Genomic DNA, 15815 nt, shown 5'->3' with positions numbered 1-15815 from the left:
CCCAGGATAAAATGTACAGACTCACTCAATAAGAATGTTCTGTTTTTTTTTCCCTAACAAAGAATCTGTTCTGTGTTGTCTATCAAATCTGGTTCTGTTCTGTGTTGTCTATCAAAATCGGGTTCTGCTATCTTCTCTGCCTCAGCCTGCCTAAGCCCACCCTGCACGATCCCGATCCCGATCCCACCTCCCCACTGAATCGCTGACAATGTCCATCCAGTCCTCGTGCTGCTGCTGCTTTTATAGTGCTGCTGGCTCGTCAGGAAATCCTCAGAGAAGCACGGAATGACAGCGCGATTCGCTGCATTCAGTGCTTCTCTGAAAAGGTGAACGCAGATTCGCTGCGTTCCGGTATCCATGCCGACCTGTCCCACCCTTTCCTGTGAGTCACTGAGACTCACAGGACAGGGTCAGACAGGTTGGCATGGTTACCGCAGGGGCGCCACCATTTTCAGGTAATCCGGGGCTCCGAGCTCGAGTCGCAGGTATGGCGGCGAGAAAGCGCGCGCATGGCGATTCGCCGTATCCGACATATCTATGTTCATTTATGTCGGAAATCTGCTCGTATACGCCCCATCTTTTTTTAAGTTAAAAAAAAATATTGAGTTGCGTTTTCCATATGCGGTCAATCCGAATGCACATCCCTAAGCCCACATAGGGACATAAGGCTGTTCAAGCAGGCCTTTCCTAACTCCAACATTATTTAACTCCCTTCAATCAACACACTTCGCTAGTAATAGCATTAATAGCCACCTCTTACAATGTTATTATATATGGGGTAGATTTTAAGAGGCGCGCGAACAGCCTACTTTTGCTGCGCATCAGACTCAAGCAAAAGTACGCTGGATTTTAGTAGATACGCGCGGAGCCGCGCGTATCCACTAAAATCCTGGATCGGCGCGCGCAAGGCTATTGATTTGTATAGCCTGCGCGCGCCGAGCCGCGCTGCCTCCCCCCGTTCCCTCCAAGGCCGCTCCGAAATCGGAGCGGCCTCGGAGGGAACTTTCCTTTTGCCCTCCCCTCACCTTACCCTCCCTTCCCCTACCTAACCCACCCACCCGGCCCTGTCTACACCCCCCCCTTACCGTTGTCGGGGATTTACGCCTCCCGGAGGGAGACGTAAATCCCCGCGCGCCAGCGGGCCTGCTGCGCGCCGGGCCGCGACCTGGGGGCGGGTACGGAGGGCGCGGGCCACGCCCCCGGGCCATAGCCACGCCCCGTACCCGCCCCCAAAACGCGGCCGACACGCCCCCGAAACGCCGCGTCGACCGGCCCGCTCCCCGACACGCCCCCGACACGCCCCCCTCCCGAAAACCCCGGGACGTACGCGAGTCCCGGGGTCTGCGCGCGCCGGTAGGCCTATGTAAAATAGGCTTACCGGCGCGCAGGGCCCTGCTCGCCTAAATCCGCCCGGTTTTGGGCGGATTTAGGCGAGCAGGGCGCTGAAAATCCGCCCCTATATATATAATTATCTGATCTTCATTTTCCTTCTTACTCCAAGTTATTGATTTCCTTGTTACATGTAAGTGCTTTTCTGCACTATTGTTCAAATTGTAAAGTTTATTATAATTGCACCCCTGTTTCTTGTGAACCAGCATGATGGGACTACCGTCTTGAATGTTGGTATATAAAAAACTTAAATAAAAATAAATAAATAAATAAGGCCTGGATGAACAAGCACAGCAGTCGAGGACAGAGGTCAAGCCCACGTAGGGACATTAGGCTGGAGGGACAGGCACAGTAATACAGGACAGAGTCAACCCCACCTAGGGACATAAGGCCTGGATGGACAGGCACAGCAATACAGGACAGAGTCAATCCCACATAGGCAGATAAGGCCTGGACGGACAGGCAAAGCAATCGAGGTCAAACCCTTGAGGAGACATAAGGCCTGGATGACAGGCACAGCAGTCTAGGACAGAGGTCAAGCCCACGTAGGGACATAAGGCCTGGATGAACAAGCGCAGCAGTCGAGGACAGAGGTCAAGCCCACATAGGGACATAAGGCCTGGATGAACAAGCACAGCAGTCGAGGACAGAGGTCAAGCCCACGTAGGGACATTAGGCCTGGAGGGACAGGCACAGTAATACAGGACATAGTCAATCCCACTTAGGGAGATAAGGCATGGACGAACAAGCAAAGCAATCATGGTCAAACCCTTGTAGGGACATAAGACCTGGATGAGCAGGCACAGCAGTCGAGGACAGAGGTCAATCCCACATAGGGACATAAGGCCAAACGAACAGGCACTGCAGTTTATGGCAGAGATGAATTCCACATAGGGACATAAGGCCTGGACAGACAGGCAAAGCAATCGAGGTCAAACCCTTGTAGGGACAGAAGACCTGGATGAACCGGCAAAGCAATCAAGGTCAAACCCTTGTAGGGACAGAAGGCCTGAACGAACAGGCAAAGTAATCAAGGTCAAACCCTTGTAGGGACAGTTGGCATGGACGAACAGGCAAAGCAATTGAGTCAAACCCTTGTAGAGACATAAGGTCTGGATGAACATGCACAGCAGGCGAGGACAGAGGTCAAGCCCACGTAGGGACATAAATCCTGGACAGACAGGCACAGCAATACAGCTCAGAGTCAATCCCACCTAGGGACATAAGGCCTGGAATTGGATGGATAGGCACAGCGTTTCAGGTCAGACCCTTGTAGGGATGTGTGGACGGTCAGGCACAGCGTTTCAGGTCAGGTACATGTGCTGAAGTGCTTATATTATCTGGAGCATAGGAGGCAGTTGGAGCTGCTGCAAGGCTTTCATATGCTTTTATTCATCTTGCCATTCACTTTGAAAATTTGGAAACCCAAGCAAAGGCAGGTTTACTTTCAAAAACACTAGCATTTCCATCAACTCTGGTGCTAGCCTTGAGCGGTGAGGGCTCATGATATGCCCTGTCATTGAAATGACACGTTCACTGGGCACACTGGTTGGTGGACATGACAGATAATGCTGAGCCATTTTGGCTAGGTCTGGCCAGACAGTGGACCTGTTTGCCCAAAATGCCAGCGGATCAGTCTGCATGTTCTCTGTCGGCTCTGAGAGATACCGTGTCACTGACAGCTTTGCTGGTGTCTCCTTTGCTTGGGTGGGCTGAGAGTCACTCATGCCAGCTGCTTTCTCTCTTGCCCGTTGCAAAACAGATGAATCTTTATGGGCAATATGCCTTTGGCGATCTGAAGTGAAGGAGGAGGTACTATCTGTTGCTGACACAATGCTGCTCCTGCTTGGGCTAGCAGCACAACTCTCTGAAGTGCCCGCTGTTTCCAACTCTGCTTCACGCCTAATCTATCTCTGCCTCCTGTTCACGGACTTTTGCTAACAGCATGTCCTTCACCAATAAGAGGCAATCATACTGTAGGGTGAGTTTCCCTTTCACACGGGGATCACAGACTGTGGCGAGCATGTATGTGTTCTGTTCTGTTAAAGACCTTAATCTCTCTTCCACCTGCTGCTGCAAAAACGTTCCAGACAGTGCAGCACCTCAACAGTCATTCCCTCTTCCTGTTTAAAGGTATTCGGAGATTAACTATAGGGATGATGTCAGCCAAGGTGCACTTCTGGAACTCAGCTCCTCCGTGACATCCTTGAAGGGCTGGCAGGATTTTTACCAGCTGACTTATGACTAACCAATCTTCTGTTAATTGTTCTGTTAAATTCCTCTAGCCTTTTCCTTCCTCACCCAGTTTTGAACATCCTTGTTTCATTGTAATTTCAGCGTTTCTCTTCACTTGTTACAGTTTTAATTTTCATATTACACCCCCTGTTAATTGTAAACCAGCTTGATGTGATTTTTGTCTTGAATGCCGGTATAGAAAAACTCTAAACAAATAAAATAAAATAAATCATGATGCCCTAGGGGATTCTGCACATCTATGTTCATTGTACCAGAAAGTTCATGAAGGGGTGTCTGCAGCTCCACTAACCTCTCCTTCATCATAAAGGTGGAATTCCACCGGGTGGCAATGTCTTGAATGGGACGCTTGTGAGGCATCTCCAAATCAGTCTGCTTTTGTCGGAGAACCTGCCCCGCCTTCACACTTCTGTGGAAGTGCACTGCTATGTTCCTGCACTTCTGTATTAACCTATGCAGGTATTCATTCTCTCTGTCATTGGAATCCAACCCCAGAGCTGACTTCACTATCAGGTGCAGAGTGTGTGCAAAACATCGGATGTTCTAAAAGTTCCCGTCGTTTATTGCCTTAACCATGTTTGCACCATTGTCTGTGACAAAGAACCCTGCCTGAGGGTTCCTGTCTTGCTGGTGTAGTTGCTAGCCCTCCAGCATCTGTCTGTTGCATGCTAGAATATTGGCTGTTGTATGGGCCTGGTCTCTCAGGTGGGTGGTGCAGTATAAAGCCCACCTCCACCCTGATACTTGTTCTGTAATAGAGTTGCTGGCTGCCTCTGCCTCAGCCAGGTCCCATCAATGTGCTGTCAGGGAGAGGTAAGAGTGTGCAGCATTCATGGTGGTCCAGATATCGCAGGTAAAATGCACTCTCCCCCTCTTCCTTAGCTAGCAACACTTGCATGCGACGGCGACACTGCTTGTACAGGCTGGGGATGACCTTTCTGCTAAATGTGGCTCTGGAGGGGACCTTTGTAATTTGGAACTAAGACCTTCAGAAAATGCTTGAAACCCACATTCTCCACTAACTGCAAGGGCTGGTCATCAAGGGCAATCATTTCCCCAATGCTCCTGGTTACAACTTTTGAGGCTGCCTGCCTCCTACCCTGAGATAAGCGTTACCGAACTCCACCCCATTTCCTCCATGGAGGGGTTGTCACTTCTGCCACATGTCTGGGGGTTGCTGGCCTGCCACATGACTGCTAGAAGGGGATGAGGGCGTGGGCTGACTGTACTGCTTTTTCAACCACTTTACGCTGCTTGGAAGGGGTCCCCTGACTGGTACTGCACCATCCCTAGATTGGCAGTACTCTTGTTGGGTGTTGCCTCTTCATATGATGCGTCATGCCAAAATTATATAGATGTCCCATTTGCTTGCCTCTGCTAATATCCCTGGCACAGTAATTACACCGAGCAAAACGCAGGGTCATCCGTCACTTTAAACTGGCTCCAGATCACAGATGTCTTTCGTGATCCTCCCTTCTCTAAAGCCTTGGGGTGGATGCTGGTACTGGAGCTGAAGTAGTGAGTGCACCCTGAGAAGCAATGCCAGGGGCCTCAGTCACCCTCTGTGCCTGCGCTGACTGCTCTTCCTCCTCCTCTTCATCAGTTTCATCTCTCCCCTGCTGCACTGAAGTGGAGGCTAAGACAGGACTAACGCCTTCCTAAAGCTTCTTCAGCTATATACTTCTTCCATTTCTGATGAGAATCCCACACAAGATGATTCTTCATCTGAATCAGAAGTAAACAGTGACTGCGCTACATTGTCAACGCTAAGTGTTAGTCGAGACTTCTGTCCCCCTGTTGCTTTTGGGTGTCGACATTTTGTCTGGCATGACTCAAGCCTCCCCTTCCCTCTCCTCCAAAACTACAGGGTCAGAAAACAGGTGGTGGCGATGGCGATGCATCATGGTCAGATTTCATTTTTTTCTGGATGGAAATGCCTGCCCCTCCAAAGAGTTTAGATTGCGACAGTTCCCTTTTTAATTTTAATGGGGGAGTGGCACTAGTGCCTTTTGAAGTGCTTCTTCTGCCAGTCACAATCACTCGACTACATCTAGCTTTCCCTGACATTATGGATTTAATGTCACTGCCTAGTGCCTACTGGCTGCCCACTTTCACAGTGCCTTGCTATGCACTAATGTAACGTGTGGTGTGTGTGTGTGCACACACGCAGCTTGCTTGCAAGCACAAAAGTGGCAAACTGGGATATCACTGCACAGACAGTCCCAATAATAAAGTTCAGTCTGTTAAACTACCCACTGCCCACTGTCAGAGTGCCTTGCTATGCACTAATGTAACGTGTGTGGTGTGCACACGCACACAGCTTGCGTATAAGCACAAAAGAGGCAGACTGGGGATTTCACTGCACAGACTTTCCCAATAATAAAGTTCAGTCTGCTAAACTGCCAGCACACTGAAGCCCAGTGCACAGAGAGACTGAATTGAATTAAACAAACTCAGTTTAAAAAAGCTGGAATTGTTGGCATAGCAGGAAAATCGATGAAATATATTTTCTAATTGAGATTCTAGCAAATTGAATATATCTCTCCCAGCGACAACACCCAAATGGTGCTTGCTTGCAGCCTAGCCCAGAGGGTGAATGAAACAAAATGGCACTGCTAGCAGCTTCTCTCCCTGGCACAGAGAGACCGCCTTAGATCACCTAAATAAACTGCTTAAAAAACAAACAGTGCTAGCTGGCACAGGCACTGCAGCCAAATAAAGAATAAATAGCTTTTTTCCCCTACTAACTAGCCTAGCTAGGAATTCAATAGAGATTTCTGAACTCAGACTAGCTCTCAGTGCAGCCTGCTTCCACAGAGACCACCTCCCCACACCACCCCTGCAAAGAAAGTGCATGGCACGCTGTGTGCTTAAGTATATATAGTGCTGGGTCATCAGGAAAAATCGTCACAGAGCACTGAATGACAGCACGATGTTATCGCTGATATGCTGCATTCCAGTATCCGTGCCAACTGGTATTCCGGTATCAGTGCCAACTTGTCCAACCCTTTCCTGTGAGTCACTGATGACTCACAGGATAGGGCTGGTTTTTGCTCTGGATAGTGGATACACCGAAATGGCATCCTCCGATTGCAAATGGCGGCAAAGAAAGCGTGCAGCGCGGCAATGCAATGGATGAAACGCATTGATGTTATATTCGTGGGGAGTCGCGATACATTTTGCCTCCCCACAATATAACGAATAGGGACATATAAGTTGCGGATTGCCAATACGTCGAAAACAAATGCACAATAGGGATGTGAATCGTTTTTCAACGATTAAAATTATCGTCCGATAATGTTTATATCGTCTTAAATCGTTTATAGAACACGATACAATAGAAATTCTAACGATTTATCGTTAAAAATCGTTAAATCGTGTTAGTGCGCACTAACTCGAGTTAGTGCGCACTAACTCCCCGTTAGTGCGCACTAACTCGAGTTAGTGCGCACTAACTGAAAATGATACAAATAAACACTTTCCAGGTCACTGAAGGTCAGTTAGGAATGAATATGTGTTCCTATTGGCTGGCCTGCCCTCTTATCTATTGATATTACCAAGGTTACCACTGAGGTGATGGTTGGGGGGATGGGAAATGGAACTGGAAACTAACGAACACCAACAGAAAATGAAACAAAGTGTTCACACTTCCCAGGTCAGTAAAGGTCACTTAGGAATGAATATGTATGTATGTATTCCTATTGGCTGGCTGTGCTCTTATCTATTGATGTTACCAATATGGTGTGGGGGATGTGAAATGGAAACAGTTGGAAGCTTGACAAAAAAAGTAATGTAATGATCAGCACTCACGTGACTAGAACTTGTTTGTTTATTATTTTTGTTAGCAGGCACTGAAATGCTAGTGCATGTTGAATTTGCCAATCACTGTGCATTTTAGAAAGGTGGTCCTGGCTGGAACTGTACACAGTTCAAATATATGTAATTGATTGTTGGTAAGTGTATTTTTTAAGTAGCCACACTGGCACCAGTATGTTTACTTTTCCTCCTACTTAACTCACTAGCTCAGCTTTGTAAGAAGGGCTTCTCTGCTTGTGTGTTGTTTTTGTTTGGTGTGAGGAGAGCAGAAACATCAGATCTTTATTCAATCTACTACAGTCATCTCTTACAGTGCCCTATCCCTATTAATACCAGGAGTGTTGTGATCTTCCTGCACACAGTGCCCTAACCCTGATACCAGTCTGAGACAGCTCCCTCCCTGCATTACTAGTGAGAGGCTGGCTTCACAGACAGGGGGGAAGCTGCTGACCCTCACTCCTGACTTCCCCATGTCCCAGCTAGTGAATGGTTGTGTGGGTGAGGGGGGGGGGGGGAGGATGGTGAAGTCTGAGACAGCTCCCTCCCTGCATTACTAGTGAGAGGCTGGCTTTCACAGACAGGGGGGAGCTGCCTGACCCTCACTCCTGACTTCCCCCATGTCCCAGCTAGTGAATGGTGTGTGGGTGAGGGGGGGGGGGAGGATGGTGAAGTCTGAGACAGCTCCCTCCCTGCATTACTAGTGAGAGGCTGGCTTCACAGACAGGGGGGAGCTGCCTGACCCTCACTCCTGACTTCCCCATGTCCCAGCCAGTGAATGGTGTGTGGGGTGGGGGGGGGGGGGGGGGGGGGGGGCATGGTGAAGTCTGAGACAGCTCCCTCCCTGCATTACTAGTGAGAGGCTGGCTTCACAGACAGGGGGGAGCTGCCTGTCCCTCACTCCTGACTTCCCCCATGTCCCAGCTAGTGAATGGTGTGTGGGTGAGGGGGGGGGGGGAGGATGGTGAGGGTCTGAGACAGCTCCCTCCCTGCATTACTAGTGAGAGGCTGGCTTCGCAGACAGGGGGGAGCTGCCTGACCCTCACTCCTGACTTCCCCCATGTCCCAGCTAGTGAATGGTGTGTGGGTGAGGGGGGGGGGGGGGGGGAGGATGGTGAAGTCTGAGACAGCTCCCTCCCTGCATTACTAGTGAGAGGCTGGCTTCACAGACAGGGGGGAGCTGCCTGACCCTCACTCCTGACTTCCCCATGTCCCAGCTAGTGAATGGTGTGTGGGTGAGGGGGGGGGGGGGGGAGGATGGTGAAGTCTGAGACAGCTCCCTCCCTGCATTACTAGTGAGAGGCTGGCTTCACAGGACAGGGGGGAGCTGCCTGACCCTCACTCCTGACTTCCCCCCATGTCCCAGCTAGTGAATGGTGTGTGGGTGAGGGGGGGGGGGGGAGGATGGTGAAGTCTGAGACAGCTCCCTCCCTGCATTACTAGTGAGAGGCTGGCTTCACAGACAGGGGGGAGCTGCCTGACCCTCACTCCTGACTTCCCCCATGTCCCAGCTAGTGAATGGTGTGTGGGTGAGGGGGGGGGGGGAGGATGGTGAAGTCTGAGACAGCTCCCTCCCTGCATTACTAGTGAGAGGCTGGCTTCACAGAACAGGGGGGAGCTGCCTGAACCCTCACTCCTGACTTCCCCATGTCCCAGCTAGTGAATGGTGTGGGGGGAGGGGGGGGGGGGGGGAGGATGGTGAAGTCTGAGACAAGCTCCCTCCCTGCATTACTAGTGAGAGGCTGGCTTCGCAGACAGGGGGGAGCTGCCTGACCCTCACTCCTGACTTCCCCCCATGTCCCAGCTAGTGAATGGTGTGTGGGTGAGGGGGGGGGGGGGGGAGGATGGTGAAGTCTGAGACAGCTCCCTCCCTGCATTACTAGTGAGAGGCTTGGCTTCACAGACAGGGGGGAGCTGCCTGACCCTCACTCCTGACTTCCCCCAATGTCCCAGCTAGTGAATGGTGTGTGGGTGGAGGGGGGGGGGGGGGGGGAGGATGGTGAAGTCTGAGACAGCTCCCTCCCTGCAAATACTAGTGAGAGGCTGGCTTCACAGACAGGGGGGAGCTGCCCTGACCCTCACTCCTGACTCCCCCCATGTCCCAGCTAGTGAATGGTGTGTGGGTGAGGGGGGGGGGGGGGGAGGATGGTGAAGTCTGAGACAGCTCCCTCCCTGCATTACTAGTGAGAGGCTGGCTTCACAGACAGGGGGGAGCTGCCTGACCCTCACTCCTGACTTCCCCCATGTCCCAGCTAGTGAATGGTGTGTGGGTGAGGGGGGGGGGGGGAGGATGTGTGAAGTCTGAGACAGCTCCCTCCCTGCATTACTAGTGAGAGGCTGGCTTCGCAGACAGGGGGGAGCTGCCTGACCCTCACTCCTGACTTCCCCCATGTCCCAGCTAGTGAATGGTGTGTGGGTGAGGGGGGGGGGGGGGGGGGGAGGATGGTGAAGTCTGAGACAGCTCCCTCCCTGCATTACTAGTGAGAGGCTGGCTTCACAGACAGGGGGGAGCTGCCTGACCCTCACTCCTGACTTCCCCCATGTCCCAGCTAGTGAATGGTGTGTGGGTGAGGGGGGGGGGGTGGATGGTGAAGTCTGAGACAGCTCCCTCCCTGCATTACTAGTGAGAGGCTGGCTTCACAGACAGGGGGGAGCTGCCTGACCCTCACTCCTGACTTCCCCATGTCCCAGCTAGGGAATGGTTGTGGGTAAGGGGGGGGGGGGGGGGATGGTGAAGTCTGAGACAGCCCCCTCCCTGCATTACTAGTGAGAGGCTGGCTTCACAGACAGGGGGAGCTGCCTGACCCTCACTCCTCCGGGGTATTGTGATCTTCCTGCACACAGTGCCCTATCCCTGATACCAGGGGTGTTGTGATCTTCCTGCATGCAGTGCCCTATCCCTATTAATACCAGGAGTGTTGTGATCTTCCTGCATGCAGTGCCCTATCCCTGATATCGGGGATGGTGCAAGAAGATCACAACACCCCCGGTATCAGGAATAGGGCACTGTGTGCAGGAAGATCACAACACCCCCAGTATCAGGAATAGGGCACTGTGTGCAGGAAGATCACAACACCCCTGGTATTAGGGATAGGGCACTGTGTGCAGGAAGATCACAACACTCCCTGGTATTAATAGGGATAGGGCACTGTGTGCAGGAAGATCACATTACCCCTGGTATCAGGGTTAGGGCACAAGTTCTAGTCACATTGACTGATCACATTACTTGTTTTGTCAAGCTACCAACTGTTTCCATTTCCCATCCCCCATATACTGTCAGTAGGAAACTTGGTAACATGAATAAATAAGAGGGCAGCCAATAGGAATACATATTCATTCCTAAACTGACCTTAACTGACCTGAAAAGTGTCAAATTGTATCATTTTCAGTTAGTGCGCACTAACTCCCAGTTAGTGCGCACTAACTCGAGTTAGTGCGCACTAATCGGAAAAAAACGATTTTTTAACGATTTTTTTAACTAAAAATCGTGCCTAAGACGATTTTCTTGCCCTGCCACACGATTTCTATCGTTAAGACGATATGGAAAACGATTCACATCCCTAATGCACACCCCTAATAAGTGCCGATATTCATCCTTATCTGGTTAAAGGCCTGATGTACTAAGGCTTTTCTCCCCTTCTGTGTCTTTGGGAAAAATGCTTAGTAAATGAGTCCCTAAGTTAGCTGGATAAGTTAGACCTGTTCTTTAATTGGTCTAAACTTAGATAACCAAGTATTTTCATTGGCTTGGCTGTAATGCTGAATATCTTGGGCAGATTAGTCAAATAAGTTTATCCTGCTAACTTGCTCTGCCAGATAATGGCTGAATATAGACCTTTAGTAAGTAGGGCGCTATTTTTTTAATATAAGTATAGATATCTCTACAGTATTTTCCTGAATTTGATCGGTAGGCACATTTTTTTCTGTTGTATTCCTAACCCTCAAATATATATTTTTTGACAAATCAGTTTTTTATGTCTCAGCATTTATCCTATCTTTGTATTATAATTTCCCAGTCTGGTATACAGTGGCACCATTCCTTCACTATCTCCCAGCCTAATAAAGATAAACACAACTCTAAACTGTCTCCATATCTTTCAACCTGGTAGAAACTATTTGTATCTCCCTGCCTGGTGTAGGCAGACTATCTCCCAGACTGGAGGCAGAGATCTCTCCATCACTATATCCTAACCTGGTATACAGAAGCATAGCTCTATCCATTGGTATGGTCCAAAGGTATTGCACACTTTAGTATATATGATCAATACTCAGTCTCACTGCAGCAGTTCTCCATTTGACAAAGGTATGCATAACATTCCCTCTCAGCAGTGTCTCTAATATATGAGACACCTTTTTTCATTAATAATTTCTTTTGGAAGTAATTTCTTTTGGATGCAGAACAAGATGGCTGATGTCTGCTGATCACACCTTGAGTATTCTTGTTATTTCTACTAGAAATCTTCGTTCTACAGACACTGGTTTACTCTCTATTCCCTACAGCAAACAAATGCTCAAAACAGCTACTATAAATCGAGCCCCCTCTATAATTGGTCCTACTCTATGGAACTCACTTCCACCACTACTAAGGACTGAACCCTCCACATCCACCTTTAGAAAAAACCTTAAAACATGGCTTTTTATCAAAGCTTTCCCCCAATAAACTCGATAGATTTCTTCCCCTTATACACGGTTTTGTTCCTTTTATTATCGATGAGATACTGAATTTTGGTTTCATAATGTTAGCTTATTATCTTTTATAGTTCTATGTTTAATTTATTGATAATTATTAGTTGGGTTTTTTTTTGTTTTTTGTTTTTTTCCTTATTCCACATGCTGTTTTTCAACTGTTATACTGTATTAGGTCTTCAATAATATTTGTTGACAATTTGTTTCAATGTAAACCGGTGTGATATTTTGAATTGAATGTCTGTATAAAAAAAGCAAATAAATAAATAAATAAATATTTCACAGGACTTATTTCTTATATTATCTTAAAGATGATGAAATGGAAAGGTAAACTATGCATCTATCCGTTGGAGATGTTAGCCTCAGTTTCTCCACAAGCTATTGAGAATTTTGTTGTATGTACAGCATCTGCGACTCATCTCAGTGAGGAGCTGCTGGAGGAAGTATGATAGGGGAAGTTATGCTGTTACCTCCACATTGAGCTGCATCCCCAAGCTAAGGTCTGGCCTGATGGACTCAGTGAAGTTACTCATTCTGGAGATGTCGTTAGTGCCAGCTGATGATACTAGTATCCCAAGGGGAGAAGGGCTTCCTCCCAACCTGACTGAGATCCAGACTACAGGGGTATCAGTAGCACTGGAGACATTCGTGAGTCACCAGGTGACAGAAGGCAACAACTTGGCAGACTGCACTGAAGATAGTGGAAGCAGTCATTGCAGGTGTTTGAGAGGGAACCACATTGAGGAGCTTCAGAAGCTAACTACACAAGAGACAAGCATGGTTATTTCCTCTATTCCATCAATTACACTGATAAAACCCCCTAAAGGTCAGCTTGGACAATTTATGGGACGCAGTTGCTAGGCTGGAAAATTATTTTGTTACTCAGATGTACAATTTAACCACAGAATTGAGGGCTCTTTGATCAGGCTAAATAAAAAGGAAAGTAATCCAGGAGGAAAAAGTAAGTGTTTAGATCTGGCGTGAGAGCCGATTGAAAAGTTAGGACTCTAATTAGAGGCATTTATTTTTCTATATAATAACATTGACATTTTAGAAAATGCGGTTAGGTGCCATAATTTGAGATTTCTAAACATTCCCAGTTGACTACGGTCACGCTTCTGGAGATGCTTCAGAAACATACAGTATTAAAAATCCTGAGAGGTCTTTTCCTTCATTATCTAGCACATATCATCTGCCCCTTTTTATCAAGAAAAAGGGAGAACAGATTCCTGTTCAAATCTGGGAAACTTCTTTTGATTTTCTTTATTTGACACAGGTTCTAGAGGCAGAAGAAGAGAAATTTATTCTCATTACATTTATTAATTAACTTTGCTTTGTATCAAGCCAGAGACTGGGTTCTGTAATTGTTTTTAAAGGATCCTGAATCTTTGGCCTTGAATTTTAAAATAAGGATATTTCATGATGCAGCCAAAACTATAAGTAAAAAAGCATTATTAAATTTATTTATTGTTAAAGACCTGGAATTCTGCATATTGGATGGGTTTTCTGGTTTATCTTTCCGAGCTAATGCATCGTTAAATATTTGTCTGTTATATATATATTTTACTAACTTTCTCAAATGGCACCCTTTCTGAGTACCAAAGGTGTGCAGGAACCAGCCACGACCTCATCACCTGCCTTTTCTGTTACTTAAGTTCTCCTGGTCTTTGTAGGAATTAAGTTGTAAGCCCACAGCAGATTTCATTTTTTAGTGATATTTTGATAGCGCTGAAGAAGATAACATTTTAATGTTTTTTTTAATTGATTTTGATATATTTCCTTTCTCAATACTATTGTGTACAAGAGGTGTTTCTTGGAATTATATGTAAAATAACAATAAATAAAAAGTAAAAATATAATAATGTATTTTGAATGGTCTTACCTGTTGGGAAGGGGTTAGGCTGTACTGCATCCAAGTATAGATGGACCATGTGATACAGAGGCCCCATGGCTCCAGGGTCTATGATCTGATTTTTGATGTTGGAGCTGGAGTCCAGGTTTGAGAACAGCAGTAGCTCAGAGTGCATTCCAACAGCACATTCCTGTGCTTGACTCTGAGTAGAGAGAGCCAAGGACAGAGCCAGCACCACAGAAAGATGCCAGAGGATCCATGGAGCCTGCAGGCCCCTCTCTGTCTCCTTAAGCTGAAAAGCTTGCATTTATAAAATAATCTGCTTTAGAAACCAAGAGAAATGTAGAGCCAGTGTCTGACAAGAAAATCTTCCTGAGTGTGAGACATTTCCAAACTTTTAAGTTAAGGCAATTAATAAACAGAATTCTCCTCCCTACTCTGCTTCTATATCCACTCCCTCCAACATACATAGTCATACAGGCACAAAGATATATATAGACACACATTAATTAGTTCAGATTGCTGTCTGGTCATTTGCACTGCTCCTCATCAGTCCTGCCTCTGGGTTTCAGGAAGTGTTAAAGGTACCAAGATCCTGCACTGACGTGCTGAAGGTCTCTGTTACTCATATTCCCTGCATGTGTGGAGAATCTTGTCTTTGCTAGGAAACCCGATCAACCGGTTTTCCCTCTCTGAACTTGGAATGGGGCCCCTTCTCCTTCAGGCTGTGTAGCTGGCTTTCTTACATCTTTCTGATTCATCTGCCATCTTGAGGGTGGAGAGGATTCAGAATTCCATAGTTGGATATCAGAGTATCATCACTTTAATATTAACGCTCAGCCAGTGCTCATGTTTGATGCACTCTGATTCTCTACAAGACTGTGTGACCTCATGCGCTGCTGTGCAAGTACTGTGACACCCACAGAAAGTATGACTCCAGTGCATGACTGTGTGACCCTGTGAAGAATCCTGTGATGTCAGCACAGTCAGAGGTTGTACCCTTTGATTCATTAAAAACACCTTTGACAAAGCTACGAGAACAACTTGTTTTTATTTGCCAGTTTAGCATTACAGCTTACCTTAACTACCAAATAGAACATAAGAACATAAGAACATAAGAACATAAGAAATGCCTTGCTGGGTCAGAACAAGGGCCATGAAACCAAACATCCTGTCTCTGATAGTGACCAGGCTGGATCGCAAGTATATGGCAGATCCCATGAAGTAAGCCTATTTCCTCTTATTCTCTCCCTGGGATAGCAATATCTTTCTTTAGGCTAATTAAGTTTTATGGACTTTTATGAACTTACCCAAACCTCTTTTAAACCTAGCTATACTAACCACTTTAATCATGTCTTCTGGGAACAGATTCCACAGTTTGATTGACTGCTGAGTAAAAAAGTACTTTCTTCAATTTGTTTAAAATCTGCTGGTTATTAGGTTCATGGAGTATCCCCTTGTTTTAGTATTATTTGAATGATTTTTTGAATGATTATTTTTTGAATGATTATTTGAATGATTTTTATGATTTTCTATTATAAGCTATCTCCTTTCCAAGATGAGGAGACCTAACCTGCGTAGCCTTCCATCATAGGGGAGCACTTTCATTCCCTTTATCATTTTGATCACCCTTCTCTGCACCTTTTCTAGTTTCACTATATCTTTTTTGAGTCAGGACAACAAGAACTGCACACAATAATCAAAGGTGTGGTCACACTATGAATTGATACAGAGGCAATATGATATTTTCTGTTTTATTCTCCATTCATGTTTGGATCATTCCTATCATTCTATTTGTGTTTTTGACTGTGGCTGCACACCG

General features: G+C 47.0%; 1 protein-coding gene across 1 annotated transcript in view; it reads right to left on the bottom strand.

Annotated features, from left to right (window-relative positions):
• The window catches only part of LOC115092941 (prominin-2-like), a 192004-nt gene extending 177510 nt beyond the window's left edge, over positions 1 to 14494 (bottom strand). Inside the window, exon 1 of the mRNA XM_029604436.1 lies at positions 14024 to 14494. Coding sequence (XP_029460296.1) covers positions 14024 to 14300 — 277 coding nt within the window. The 5' untranslated portion in view covers positions 14301 to 14494. The remainder of the gene's footprint in view (positions 1 to 14023) is intronic.
• Positions 14495 to 15815: the final 1321 nt, after the last annotated feature.

The sequence above is a fragment of the Rhinatrema bivittatum genome, chromosome 5 (assembly GCF_901001135.1).
Source record: "Rhinatrema bivittatum chromosome 5, aRhiBiv1.1, whole genome shotgun sequence".
NCBI lineage: Eukaryota > Metazoa > Chordata > Amphibia > Gymnophiona > Rhinatrematidae > Rhinatrema > Rhinatrema bivittatum.
The sequence above is the reverse complement of the archived record's forward strand: the minus strand, read 5'-3'. Positions and strand labels throughout refer to the sequence as shown.